General features: G+C 42.2%; 1 protein-coding gene across 7 annotated transcripts in view; it reads left to right on the forward strand.

Moving 5' to 3' along the window:
* The window catches only part of UBE2F (ubiquitin conjugating enzyme E2 F (putative)), a 67,263-nt gene that overhangs the window by 12,359 nt on the left and 39,786 nt on the right, over positions 1-15,118 (forward strand). For all 7 annotated transcript variants that reach the window (XM_046943547.1, NM_001006512.2, XM_040703383.2 and 4 more), the window contains 3 exons: positions 2,385-2,414; positions 6,282-6,347; positions 12,478-12,545. In XM_046943547.1, coding sequence (XP_046799503.1) covers positions 2,385-2,414; positions 6,282-6,347; positions 12,478-12,545 — 164 coding nt within the window. The remainder of the gene's footprint in view (positions 1-2,384; positions 2,415-6,281; positions 6,348-12,477; positions 12,546-15,118) is intronic.

Consider the following 15,118-nt stretch of genomic DNA (forward strand, 5'->3'; position numbering starts at 1 on the left):
TCTTGATAAAGTATGTATTGCTGTGGGTGTGAATGTTCGTTTCAGCTGAGGAAATACCCCTTTCATTCTGTGCACTTGTGCTGCGGTGACCTGACAGTGTGACCAGGGTAGTAAACAAACCATCTTCTATCCTGCCTTGTTGAGCTGGGGGAAGGGAAGAGAGAGCAGAACATCTCGATTATGTTTTGTGTTACTGAATACAACATTCATGTGGGTCTATCATAAACCATATGCCTATACGCTTGTCAGGAATGCGTGTTCCTATTTCTGTCCTGAGAATTGTCATGACTAGGGAGAATTACCGTTTGTGAAATCATTTATAAATAGCTCTGGTTACTCGTGTGTAGCTTAGCTTTCATGAAGTTCTGAGTGCTGTTGCTGAGAGACATCACCAGTTTGCATTCAGTTTGTCCAAAGCCTGTGGTAGGTTTAAGTTCAGTCCCTGCCTTTTTACCCTTTCAGTGTAGCATCTGGAACCACTAAACTAAACCACTCCACTGGTGTTGGAGTGATGCACGCAGTGCATCTTACGCTTTGCAGTGAGATTCTTCATTGCTGAAGCTTCAACTTGTCTGTGTCAGGGATTAGAGCCAGTGTAGGTCCAGCTGAGTGTATTGCTCCTGGCAAGTGCTTGCTGAGTTGAGAGCAGGATGCTGCAAGTACACTTGATTTAGGTGTGCTCCTGCACCTGATTCGTTAAGATTTCATGGACTGGCTGATGGGGAACTAGTTAGGGTCTAGGCTGCTTGCGTTCCCCAGGGAAGCTCTGGCACCTCCCTGCCTTTCAGACTTAACTGGGACACCTTACCAGCGTGGTGCAGAGCCCTGTGCTGCTCCTGGGTTTGCTTCTGGTTGGCAGTAAGCCCTCTTGGCTACGAGAGGTCTTGAGATGCTCTGAGGTTTCCACAGCACTGGATCAGCAGTAGCAAGCACTACTCCAAATGTTCATCATTCCTCTGTCCTGCTTTCCAGATGCTTGAAGGAATACATGAAGCATTGTGCTTGCTGCAGAGGTTTGGTAAGCATGGATACAGGAGGAACTCTGGGGAGCTTTTAATTGTGAGACCTGTTTGAATTCTGTGTCAAAGAACTCTTTTCCTAGATCTTAAGCTCAGTTATAGTTTTCTTTGGATGTATATTTTTGAGAGTTGGTGTTCAGATCTCTTAGATGTTGTTAGCCTAAATGAATCATTGGTTTCTGTGCAGAAGAGAAAGTGAAGTGAGGAATCAGGTGGAGAAAAAAAGCCTACAGGAAATGCAAATATACACTTAATTACGTTTCCTAGAACTGTAAAAGTAAAAGGAAGAGGTGCCTTCCTGCATCTTATTCATACTCTTGTAAAAGATACAAGTAATTGAAAGTAAGGCTTCAGTACAGTACAAGGAAGAGGGAGAAAACAGTGGGCCTTCCCAAGAGGGTAGCGTGACAGAGAGGGAGTTAGGAATAAGCTTTTCTAAGTGCTACACAACTGAATAGTATTACTTTCTTTTTTTTTCCAAATGAATGACCTTAAATTTCTAGGCATGGGACATAAAAATGAATAAAAAGAAATCTGAATGTATTTTTCAGTCAGAGTACATATCCGTAGCAAATGATACTCCAGGGGAAATTTCTATTAGGCATTGATGCAAAAAGTCTGACTGCTCTGAAAGTATTCAACAGTGCTGAGGTTTCAGAGGGAGCTGTGCAATGGGTGTTGCTGTTTCTGTCCTGATTGCTGTGCCAAGTGCTTTAAATTAAGGTTTCTGGGTTTTGACTTTCTTACTGCTGGTATATGCAGGCAGGATGATGTCTTGTATGATAGTGCTCTTGAGTAGAGCCTCAGTAGCTGTTCCCAGGTGTGCAGGCGGTAGTGTCATGCTTGGAGGCTTCTCCAAAGAAACCAGTGTGTAACCTGAGGATATGTGTAGCTGAAGGTGGTAAAGAACATGAGCAGGTAGGTGCTGTAGAGTGCTGCAGCTCCAGCAGACTGTGAGCCTCTTGTGCTTGTTTTCTCCATTGAGGTGGCACCCTGCTTCTTGAGGTTGGTCTGCTCCTGTGTTTTGGCCTTCTGTATTTTAGAGCCTTACGAGTTTGGAGGTTAGGGTGATGCCACCCTTTGCAATGGTGGTGCTCTGTGTCTCAGAAGCCTGCTGCTTCTCTCTTGGCAGAGCTGAGCCCTCTCATTGCAGTAGGGAATGCTTTGTCTGCAGGGCAGATGAGCCTTTTCAGTAATGAATTGTGTGGCTTAGAGAGAAATTTCAAGGTAAATCTTCCGCGAGACTTAATTATATTTTAAGTGAAATTTGATTTACAGCATGGTTTAAATTAGATCTGCCAATTTGGACTTCAAGAATGGCTTTATGCTTGCATAAGTAATGGTATGTTTCTTTTCTTTCAACAGAGGTTGCGGAACTTGAAGCTAATTTACCTTGTAAGTACAGTATTTAATGGCATACATTTTAAGGGGAATAGGGGCTGTTGATGTGATTATTTTGACCGAAGTATGAATGCTAATGATGTGTTAACTGTGGGGCAAGCTGTGCCAAACTCTGCTAGTCTAGGTTTGAGCAGGCTTACTCTGCCCACTCTTAAGGTGTTGCAGAGACGTGGATCCTTGCTATTGTCCTTTGGAAGCAGCATCGATCATTTGGTTACATTACACAACTTGGTTGTTGGTAGAATGGAAACTTCCTTCTCACAGAACACCCAAAGCTGACTGGAGCTGAAGAACACAGTTCTTACCTTGCTCCTGTTTCTCCTCTAGTATCACCTCATTTCAAAACCAGGAAATGCTCATTTAGGAGCAGAGCAAATAGCTCAGGTCTCTCAGGAAACACATTAGCCTGGTGCTTTTTCATTTCACATTTACATATGCAAGCTGTAGCCTAGTGTGCTTCTTAAATAGTAGATATATTAACAAAAATAAGAATACTAAAAAAATATATATTCCTTTTTTAAAAAAAAGGCAAGATAATGTGCTTTTAGCCCTGGAATCTTACCTGCATTGTATGTTATCTCAGCATTATAGGGGTTGGAAGGGACCTCTAGAGATCTCTGGGCAGCCTGTTCCAGTGCTCTGCTAGTCTGACAGTAAGAAAGTTCTTCCTTATGTTTGTATGGAACTTCCTCTGTTCCAGTTTCTGCCTGTTGCCCCTTGTTCTGTTGCTGCTTGCCACCAAAAAGGGTCTGCCTCCATTGACTTGGCTTCTGCACTTTAGATGTTTGTAAACAGCGCTGAGATCCCCTCTCAGTCTTCTCTTCTTCAGACTGAACAGTCCTAGGTTGCTCAGCCCTTCCTTTTACGGAAGATTGCTCCAGGCCCTTAATCATCTTTATCTCCCTCCACTGGGCTCTTTCTAAGAGATCCCTGTCTGTTGAACTGGGGAGACCAGAACTGGGCCCCGTGCTCCAGATGTGGCCTCACCAGGGCCGAGTAAAGGGAAAGAAGAACCTCCCTCGACCTGCTGGCCACACTCTCTTTAATGCAGCATGGGACACCGTTGGCTGTCTTGGCCACAAGGGCACAGTGCTGGCTCATGACCAACCTGTTGGCCACCAGGACCCCCAAGGCCTTCACTGCAGAGCTCCTCTCCAGGAGGTCAGCCCCTAACCTGCACTGATGGATGCTGTTATTCCTCCTCAGTTGTGAGACTCTACACTTGCTCTTGCTGAACCTCATCAGGTTTTTCTGCCCAGCTCTCCAGTCTGTTCAGGTCTTCTTGAAGGCAGCACAGCCTTCTGGTATGTCAGCCACTCCTCACAGCTCAGTATCATCAAATGTTATGCTAAAATAGTTCATGGACGCTTTAAGGTAGGTTTTGAAGAGCACAGGGTAAATGGCTTATTGCTTCTATGAGCTGAGAATAGATAGTTAAAAATCAAATGCATGTTTTCTGATCCTTAGCTTCAGAGAGTTAGTTCTGTAGCAGATAGCAAAACAAAGTCCTTTTATAAACGGTTCCTGCAGTGCTGTGTTTGTTGCCAAGGGTGAGTGTTGGTGGCAAAGCTGAGTTGTTGCTGAGCTCTCTTTCCCCTCAAATTTTGACAAGAACAGCAGCACTCTGCCACCTCTGCTTCAGAGTTATCATGCAGTCCTCCTGGGGGCAGTTCCAGAGCCTGTCACTTGCTCTATGTAACTTCCAGCCATCCATGTTCATATTTCGGAGTAATCTAAGACACTTCCCCTGCAGGGAAAGAGGTGTGAGCTGCTTGCTGCAGTCTGAGAGCGTGCATGTGGGCTACTGCCATGCTGTGCACTCACATAAGGGTGAATGTGCCTTGCCCTTATGCTTATCTTTCAGAGAGAAGTGATGAATATTCTCTTTGATTATGCTGGCAGGTAACCCGTAATGTGTCTAGTCTTCTCCATCTGAGGGAAGCTTTGGCCATTTTTTTCCCTCCAGGTTAGACCTCTGCTGCTTCTCCTGAGCCTCTTCTGTTTGCTAATGCCTCTAAATCCAGATCAGCTGTCAGATCTCAAAAAATCAGGCTTCTCAGCATGCAGACTGCCTGATGGGAGGAATTGAGGGGAAAAAACACAGAGTAGAAGCAGCTAAAAGGGATAATGTGAAGCACTATCACTTCCTTTCTGTATGCTTTTCTTCCTATAAGACAATTATAGAGATTTTTTTTCACAGTAATTTTTGGTTTTGTTCAACTTTTTTGCTTAGTCTGTTCTATAGGATAATGAATGAGAAATGGGTTAAAATAGGATAACGTTGAGAAATGTATATCAGGGTTTGTAGCTTTTACAGCGCGAATGCATTACTGGAGTGTTTGTGTAGCTGCAGATATTTTTATAGGCAAGTGGACCTATATATTTTTGATGCTGTGTAGCTTCTTAGGGGAGAAAAGTACAGCCAGCTTGGATGGATTCAGAAGCTACAGGCTGCATTATATGGATAATAATGTATGCATGGTTGTACACAGCTCCTAGTGCCAGCTTGACAGCTTGTCTCTGCCATAATCAAAAAAGACCAGCTTTGTACATGAGAAGGCAACTTAGCTTGTGTCTTCAGAGGCAAACAAAGGGCTGTTATGCTGTGAATTTGCATCTGTTGAACTGCTACTGACTACTTTCATAACAGCCCCTACACAACCTCACAGACGGGTGTTTCCTCTTCTTTTTACTCTTGTTCTTTGTTCTCATTGTTGTCCTTAATTTCATCCAGTTTGAGAATAAAGTCATCACGTTTGCTTTTTGATGCTGCTTCGTTACCTTCACTCTTAATAGGTGTAATTGCTGACATAGAACTTAAGTAGGACAGAGATGTGTAGTAGTTGTACTTACATGTTTTGAGGCAATCTTTAATGTTGCATATGCATGCAGTATCTGTTTGATTTCTAGTCATCTAGCTGATTTAGGAATGGTGTAGCAGCTACAATTGCTCAATTGCAATTGTACTGTCTGGAGTAGTCAATTCCCCACATTGAAGCAATTCCTGATTGTGAAGCCTTGCTAGGGAGAAATACTTCACGAGTTAAAAAGTGCGCATTGCAATACAGTGTTAATTTTTTAATTATCTTTTTAACGTAAGATTTCTGTAATACAATTCACTATAAAAAGCACTATTGAAATGCAGACTCTTCCCTCTCCCCCTCTTTTGTGCAAAAGCCTGAAAAGGTAATTTACTTTCCATGAGCTCATTTTTGAAGGGCTAGGGCAAGGCTCTGGCAGCCTGTTATAAGTTTGGAACTTGCTGTTGGATGGAGTAAAATAGGCTGGTTGTAGCACTCAGCTGGGCTGAGAAACAGCTTTGTTCAATGTGACAGCTGAACAGCAGCTTCACTTTTCTTTTGGGTGAGGCTGTCAGTAAAGCATGCTTCTAATTGCACCTTGCAGGTATAAATCCTTTCTAGCATAGAGCTGTGGTGGCAAGGCTTCCTGGAAACTGCTGTGTATTATCAAATGTTAAAGGTTTATGTTAGATATGTTCCTGTACATGTTTATGTTCCTGTTAGAGAATCTTTAAGGAAAGGATGTTGATTCTTTATGCTGTCTTCTCAGCTTATAGCTAGCACCCGTATAGAAGACCTATTTGTTTCTCACTTTAGAGTGGGAGACAACGTGGTTTACTGAAAGGAAATCAAATTCTTCCTCCCAGCTCAAAGAAGCTGAGTTACTGCAGGTAATCTATAACTGTATGGAGAAGAGACACTTGCAGAGTATGGGAAATCACTGAACTGGAACATAGGGATTAGTCATGATGTTAATTCAGATGATGTGAAAGATGATATATTTGTTTTCTGAGCAGTGAACAAACAGTTATCTGATGCAAATTGCTCTTTTCCTTAACAGGTACATGTAAAGTGAATTTTCCAGACCCAAACAAGCTTCATTACTTTCAGCTAACTGTAATCCCAGGTAATTTCTTAAACCTATTGCTTTTGCTTCTGTATGTATTGCTGTGGTGGAAACACAATGAAGGGCTACAAAGTGTGTTAAACTTTCTAGTCTAAGACAGACTAACTGTAATGCAGTGATGGTTTCATGGGGGCAGTGGGGAAATTGGGGCTGGATTTTGAGAACTACATTGCAATAGGAATGCTATCAAACTATAGCCAGTTCAGCAAGTATTCAAGTCTTGTTGGCTCATTTTGATTGAAAACGTTTTACTGAGCCTATTTCAAGTCTTATGTTTGCAAATAATAATAATAATAATAAATGCTTGGACCATGTCTAGAGAAATTATTGTATTACAGCTCTGCTGAACTCCAGATTTATTTCTATTTATATATACTGATTGATTCTGTAGAATTAAAAAGGTAGGTGGTGTAACACTGCTGGAAAACTTCAAGCCTATGCATATCTGAAGGTGCTTAACAAGTGGGAGTCTCTTGGTCTTTAAAAGTTCAAGTATGTGGAAGTTAAATCTTTTAGTATGACTTGAGTACACTGTTGGCATGTTGGTCAACAAAAATGTGTTTCTTAATAGAAATCAGAAAGTGTGGAGTTTGCTCATATTTTAGATTAGAAAACGATGTCTGTTGCGGATGGGTTTGCATGGAAGATCATCTATTTAAATGTCAGGAACGCTTTTATGGCAAGTCATCTTTGAGGCTGTGCAGCAGTTCAAATGAGGACACTGACATGTGCAGTGCACTGCAACGTTTGAGATAGAAGTACTCTGAGATCTCTGTTTTTCCAGCAAATTCTTATTGGTGTAAATCTCCTGTAGATATTTATTGACAAGGAGTTGCCTGTCGTATGGCAGTCTTTGAGACATCTTAGCTATGCAAATAGTGCTTTACGTTTAGTGGGGTTATAGGAATGTCTTTGGCAGTCAGTGCCTTGATAGGAAATGAACGGTAGATGTCGCTGTTGCTTTTCACTAGCACGAACCGACTGGCACTTCCTTGGCAGTAGGGATCTTTGGGGTGGTCTTTGCTAACGAGTTTGTTCGTGTGACTCCTTTTGGGTACGGAAAAATGAGTATTTTGAGATTTTCCTTGTCTGTACACTAAAAAAATTAAATGCAAGTGCCGTTACTGAACTTTCTAACATCTCATTCCACGCGGGAGATGTGTTTGCGTTTAATTGGTGAGTGTAGCCTGTTTGTAACAACTCATTGTCCTTCAGTTTCAATGATATTTATCATGTTTTGGAAATGAGATGACTTCACAAGGTCATCGCAGTGCAAGTCAGGAATGTCTTCAATGTGAAAGTGATAGGCAGCTTCTTTGTACTAATTTTAAGGCATCTAAAGACAGAAGGGTTTTTGGTCTGCTGACTGCTATGCAAGCTGTTGCAGTTGGAAGACAATTGCTGAATGCAGCGCATGGTTTTTGTGCTAGCTTCATTGCTGAAACAATCTCGGGAATGAGATGGTCTTAATGAACATTTTGTTGCTCCAAATATAGCTGCACAGCTGAAGTGGCTGCAGTTGTAGCCTGCCCAAAGTAAACATCTATTTTCAGCTGTGCATAATTCAGGTACAGAATCTTGTGATCAGCGGCAGCTTGGCACGGCTCTCTCAGTGCAGAGCACAGCACATACCAAGGAAATCAGTGCAGTTTTCTGATTGCCTTTGGAGTATGCTAAATCTCAGTTCTCTCTGGGATAACAGAGAGGCAGCAAGGTTGTTGTCTCAGAATGTTTCTGGCTCAGTTGGGTACAATTCTAGATTGGACACAACCATTTTTTGTAGCGCCTAAACAGCGTTGCATGAATGTAGACAGGGAGAAGGGCTGTTCTTCCTCATCCTGCCTAGAAGTGTTTGTAGCACTGCACAACCAAATTACTTCTAGAAATCCTCATGCACCCGGTCATATAAAAATTGTTAGCTTGACTTGTGCTTAAGAAGTTCTGATTCCTTTATGGTATGGCAGTGCACAGTGAGAGAATGTATAGTAGCACGCATTAGAAAAAGAGTGAAACAGATTTTACAGCCACGATGGATAAACTGCTTGATCCTGAGGTGGATGCTGCTGGAAATGCTTTTTCCTTGTGTCATATCAACCAATTTTTTTCTGTCATTGAAAAATGTGCCTGTGGCACCACTTGCCTCTGTTCCTATTTCAGTATCTGTACCTTATTGGATCGAATGCTAGGGAAAATAAGGAGATGGATATTTGCAACACAGAGTCCTGCCTCTGCGCTGATATTTGAAGCTGAAAGTGAAACATAGTAATGACCTGGGCAGAGGGGAAAGGTGAGTTTAGGTGGCTTATACATGACGAAGGCTAGAGGAATGCATAGAGTTAATTAATGTTGTTTCCCAGACAGCTATGTAGGTTAGGGTTTAACATGATCATTTTAGTCACATTCTTCAGGGAATTAATAAAATGCCTGTTTTCTGTTTTGCATACCATAAAATGACAAATGTCAGTGAGCATGGCTGAACATTTCAGTGCTTATGATTCAAGGAGCTGCTGTCAAATGCACATCCTTTGTGGCCTGTCCTAATTATCTTGCATCTTCTTTTAAATGTAAAATAGTTTTGTATCTTCACTGTGCATTTAACCATCAAAACACCTCACAAATACAGATTAGTGTTAGGTTGTTGGTAAAGAAACTTGAGACTGAAGTAGGAAGAATGTTAATGTAGCTTGAAGACATAAATTTAAGTAGGAGACACAAACTGGAGCTCAGACATATTCCCTTCCTGGAAAAATCTCCTGTAAATGGACAAGGCATGAGCTAAAGCTATTTTAATTAGCTCTTTCATTTACAGTGCTTTGCTTGCTATTAGCTTTGCCACAACTTTAGTTGTTTCCATCACTGTTACGTGGCTGAAAGATCGAGGGGTTTTGAGTCTGTATGGGTGCAGGGAAGGGAACAAAGTTGTAGGTGTTGGAGGGGACCTTGGGCTATCATCTAGTCCAACCCCCTGCTAAAGCAGGCTCCATGGAGTAGGTTACAGTAGGAAAACATCCAGGTGGGTTTTGGATATCTCCAGAGAAAGGAACTCTACAACTCCCTTGGGCAACTTGTTCCAGTGCTCTGTCACCCTCAAAGAAATTTTTCCTCGTTCATGGAGAACTTCCTATTTTCCAGTTAGTGCCCATTGTCCCCTGCTTTGTTGCTGGGCAAACATTCAGTAACTCTGCCTTCTCAGTGTCCTCCATTACAAGGCACCCACCTCGTTCAGCAACAGGGCCTACATTTTCCCCAGCCTTCCTTTTGCTATTGACATACTTAAAGAATTGTTTCTTGTTGTTCTTGACCTCCCTTTCCAGTGGGCCTTAGCTTTCCTTGTTTCATCCGCTCATGCTCTGACAGCATTACTGTATTTTCTCAAGTGGTCAGACCCCTTTTCTACATTTCATAGAATTTCTTCCATCTGAGGTCTTCCATGAGTCCTATGCTCGTCCATACAGCTCTCCTGCCACTTCTGCCTGATTTCTTACTCTTTATACTAATCTTGAGCTTGGAAGAAGTGGTGTTTGAATGTCAGTCAGTTCTCATGGGCCCTCTAACCTTCCAATGCTCTAGCCCGTGGAATATCTCCAGTCTTGCTAATCCTGCCGGACGCACAGCACTCTTCTTGCCATGACAATTTCATACAGCTTTGTCTGATTTCCACATGCACCAACAGCAGTTTTGCTGCCCATGCTTTTAAATGAGTACCAACCTAAATGTTCCTGCAGATGGAGGCTGTGCGTGTTGTTTTCAGTGTGCAGAGATGCAGAGCGTGGCTTTTGTCTTGCTGTCCAGCTGGCAGCACTCTGACAACCTTCTGGCAAGCTGTCCTTCCCTAGAGCTGTTTTTGAGGGTTTTTATTTTTTTTTTTGGAGAATTGGATTACGGTGAAGATTGATTAAATCTGAGGATTTTCTTTGACGTAAGACGCATGTAGACATACCTATTTTGCATTAGTAGGGGTGGAACGTGAAGGGCTGCTGTTTGCTACACTCCAAGGTCACAGAATCCAGGAACTATTGAAATTAAGTCAGTGAAAAATAACTTTCAGCTGCTGGGCTTCGTGAGCAGCCTTCACGGAGGTGCTGTTTCTCCTCTCCCTTGTGGCAGCCGTATTTCTTCCTGTGCAGACATCACATTGCATGTGATAGCTTCTCAAGGAAGCATGGAATAGTGAAGGCTGGAAAAGGCCTTTAAGATCATATAGATCATCACCCCTGGGTTGTTTCCCTCTGTGCAGCTTTCCAGCTGCTCTGCCCCAAGCCTGTAGCATTACATGGGGTTGTGACCAAAGCCTGGCGTTTGATCTTGTTGAACCTCATCCCATTGGCCTCAGCCTATCCAGATCCCTCTGCAGGACCTCCCTACCCTCAGGCTGATCAGCACTTTCACATGACTTGGTGTCATTTGCAAACTTACTGAGAGTGTATCTATCCCCTCATCCAGATGAATAAAGTTACGTTGAGAAGTGATAACTTGATAAGTGATTGTAAACCAAAGAGCACTGAAGAAGCTGATGGAAGACCCATCTGCATGGTTAGTACTGTAACAGACACTGAAGAGATTGGTATTGTTTGTCTTGCTGTGCTCAGTGAAAGACCTGTGCGTTTATTTCTTCCAACTGTGATTCTTACAAGGAGTGGCATCGTGCTTGGAAACAGTGAGGATTCCTGCAACTTGGTTAAATAGCTATTGCATTGTGCTGAGCGGTGGACGAAGTGCAGTCAGCTGCATCCTGCAGGTTTGCTCAGTGGTGGCTGTGCTGTGTGAGCTCCAGGTGGAGCACTGAACCATTTTTATAATGGTTCTTTCTTGAAACAAAACATCTTGCTTTGAGCATCTGGTAAATTTGACAGGGAGCAGTTTCATCAAAAGGGTATTGGTGTTACTCACCTTTATATATTTGATTCTTCAGAAATGTTTTGCTTTACTGATTTTTATCTCCAGTACCTTTGAAAGCAAAATATAAATGCTTTGGGTTGTGTATTTTTTTTTTCCATAAAAACCAGTGCATGTGCAGTTACCTGCTGATAAAGCACAGCAGTATGCCTGAGAGGTCTGCTTAATAAATTAAATGCACTTCAAAATTGAATTGGAAATGAAGGATGTATTTGAAAAATGTGTACTCTCAGCAGGTTATTAAAGTGAGATTTGCACTGGCTAAGGCTGGCAGTTCCATGCAGGTGTCTATGGCATGACCAATGGTTTGGGTGGGTTGGGTGCTGGAAACCAGCAGTTTCAGAACGGAGGCAGCCATAAACCAGTATGGGATGGGAAAGATCAGCCATGCTCTGTTTCCATACTCTGGTAGCACTAGTCCAGAAGGCACCGTGTTATCCCAATGGGATTTTGGTGATGTACAGTAGAAGAGCTAGAAGCATTTTGGAAGCTAAACAGATAATAAGAAACATCTCTTTTTAAGTGTTCTCTAAACCATGGATTGCTTTGCCAAAGTTTCCTTTGCAGTATTGTTTTTAAAAATTGCATATTAAAAAAACAGTAGTATGAGGATAACCAACCCTTCCTGGTCCTTTGCTATGGCTGCACGATGTGATGCAGAGGACAAGAATAATGACAAAACTCTGTAGTTGCAATGCCAGACAGACATGTATCAGATTGCTTGCAAGCATTTTGGCATCCAAGCACAGCCATCTCAGGAATTACAGCCTGTTATCTATTGTCTCTGGTTGCATGCAACCAGATATGTTCCGAATTCATATTTTACAATTTAGCACTTCTCATAATTCAGTATTGGACCTCAGGTTGACAGAGGAGCAGGCAGATTTTCCTAACTGATGCATCACCCATTGTGAGATAATTGTCAGTCAAAAGACCTGACTTGCTTTTTTATTGTAGCACACTCTGAAGCATGCTCTTGGTACTCCATTATTCCTACTGTGATAGTAATTGCTGGTGCAAAGTCTGAGGGTGCTGTGGTTAAGAAGGATTTAGCATGCGTTAGCAACGAGGTGTGTAACCAGCTCTTTCTTTTTGGAGTAGGAGGCTTTGGTGTTTGTGTATTTGGTGATGACCTGAGGCTGTTATTTGAATCTCAGTAATGACAGATAATCTGTATAACACAGCATCGGTTATTTTAATTATTTTAATATTTGTCGTTCTTTTTCTTTGCTAGATGAGGGCTATTACCAAGGTGGAAAATTTCAGTTTGAAATTGAAGTTCCTGATGCCTACAATATGGTGGTAAGTATTTCATTGTTGGTCTAAAGGTGGTTACATTTCCTTTCCGTGTATTAAGACTTCAGAGGGAAGCTGGCATTGAGTCTAAGAAAGGGTCTTCTCTCTTGCTAAAATACCATCAAAATACAGAACAATCTGCTTACACTTGTGTAGTGCAGCATCTGAAACCAACTTTTTTCCTTAAAGAAAAAAAAGCTCTGGCAGGGGCTGCTTGGAAATGCAAGCAGGGCATACCTGGGAGTCAGACTTCTTTGGCTGAGGTTCCATCCTCATCTGTTCCCCCCTGGTAATTATTCTTGAGACCTTGATTATTCTCACCAAAAAAATAGTGTCTAGAAGAGAGAATTACACAACTGAACAGAAAGGAAAAGTCTTTGCTTTTTATTTTTATTTATTCAACTTGTGCTTATATTTCTGCTGTTGGACTGTGGTGCTTAATTCCCTTTTAGAGTGTGCAGTGGAGGACATGGAAAGCGCAGAGATGGTGGCAAGTGGTCTTTGGTGCACTCCACCAGTTCTGTTGGTTGTATCCCAGCCTGCTTATCTATCAATAAAAACCTTATTTCAATGGTCATTAAGCAAACAGCTTTCCAGAGGACATCCCAATGATCACTGTTTCTTGTTATAGACCAACAGAACGCTCCGAGGAGCTTGCCCTTTTTGAACATGAGAAACATTATTGCTTTGTTTTACTCTACTGAAATTACAGACTGTGGCAAGAGAGTAGGAGGTACAATTACAATAAAAATAACTTCAGACATTGTTTTCAGAGTTCAGCAGTCTGTAGAAAAAAGCAAACTCCAAAAATGGAAAACAGGTGGGGCATATGTCTGGTTCTCATGAATTACTCTTGGTCTTCTGTGTTCTGATGATATGTAGGGAAATAATATTCATTTGAGCATTTAAATTGCAATAATTGCATGCAGAGGTATGAACTGCAGAAGGAAGGCAGCCTCACTTTTAGTTTGAACATTCTTGGTTTTGCTTGCTTTCGTAACTTTTTTCTTGCATCTTTTCTGTTCTCTGACATTTGATGTTATTATTTGAGATGTCTTCTTTCAGAAAGGCTGAAGAATGAGTAGGAGAGGATAGCAGAGAAATGTGTCCAAGAAGACCTTTGACTTGGGTTCAAAAGCCTAAATTCAGCAATCATATATGTGCAGTGGCTGCAGTCGCAGCACTGTTTTTATATGTACTATATACACACACACAAAGGAGAAGCAGCAGCCTGGAATGGGATGTTCTGGATTCTCAGACTGAGCTCGAAGAGCTCCAGCAGGGCAGAAAAGTTCTGTCTCTGGGAGCAGGGGAGCTGGGCTGGCATTCCAGAGCATGCCTTCATAAGTTCCCTAACATTCCTGGTGCTTATAATCAAGGGGGAATGCACTATGTAAGTTACTGCTTGTGGAGGACCATAGTTATTTCTGAATCAGCTTTGAGTTTTCTTGCTCAGTTTTCCATCGTCACTGGTCAAGAGAGATGAACATATACACAATATATACTCATTTAAATTTCTTCTATTATCGTGTTTAAGGCATTCATGTAAACAACTCTTGCAAGAAAGGACTCGTTTCATGGTAACAGGTGCACAGGATGTTAATTTAGTTATGTTTAATTGCTAAAATTGTAACTGAAGAGGAAAAACTTGGAAAGCTTTGTGTTGTGAACTGAAACTGATGCATGCTGTTCTGTCTAGGAAGCAAAGCACTGAAGGTAAGCAGCGGATCTGTGAGCATAAGGCACTGACTTGTGTCACCTAGGCTGTGCAGTCCCTCAGGGCAAAGATTCAAGAGCCTAACGTGGGAAGGATGCTTTGGGGAGAGCTCTGCTGTGAAGCGCTGCCTCATGCTTGTGCCCGCAGCACACAGCTGGTTGATCAGGCACTTCTGCATCACTGAGCTGCTGTACGTGGTACTGGAAGTGTTTGTGATGATTATCTGTAAGGCAATAAAATATTATAAGGGTTCTTCCGCTATATCTGTAATTAAAGCTACTTAAGCTGTTGAAGAGATGGATAATTTTAGAATCATCTGAGCTCGAGAAGAGGAAAAGGTTTTCATTTCTAATCAGTTACTGGGCGTGCAAGAGGAATTGTTCAGATAGACCTGTGCTGCATCGCAAGAGGTAATCTGTGTCATGCTGCTTCTGCAAGCTGACAGGCTGCATTTTGCTGTGCTTTGCAGGCAGGCTGCAGAGAGGGAAGAGAGCTCATCAAGGACATGTTTTACCAAGGACTTCTTTTAAAGCAGTGTGTTTCCCGAAGAAGGGAACTCTTTGGGCACTGCAGTTGTGCATTTTCCTGTTGGATCATCTCAGTGATTATGTCTTCACTGTTACTGAGTTAGTACTGCTAGTAATGTTAGCACTACTACAGAAGAATCTTAACATTAGAAGTGTCTTTGAACTCCTGTGTTGGAAATGGGGCCTGCGTGGGCAGTTCTGGTCATCCTTTTCCTGTGGCCTCTGAGCAGACAGTCAGAGGTGCTGCTTCCTGCAGCCCTAAGGAAGGAAGAAGAGTTGGTCACAAGGACACCAGTGCACACACATGGTCCTCATCTAACACACCTGCTTTCCAG

Source organism: Gallus gallus, chromosome 7 (genome assembly GCF_016699485.2).
Source record: "Gallus gallus isolate bGalGal1 chromosome 7, bGalGal1.mat.broiler.GRCg7b, whole genome shotgun sequence".
NCBI classification, from domain to species: Eukaryota; Metazoa; Chordata; class Aves; order Galliformes; family Phasianidae; genus Gallus; species Gallus gallus.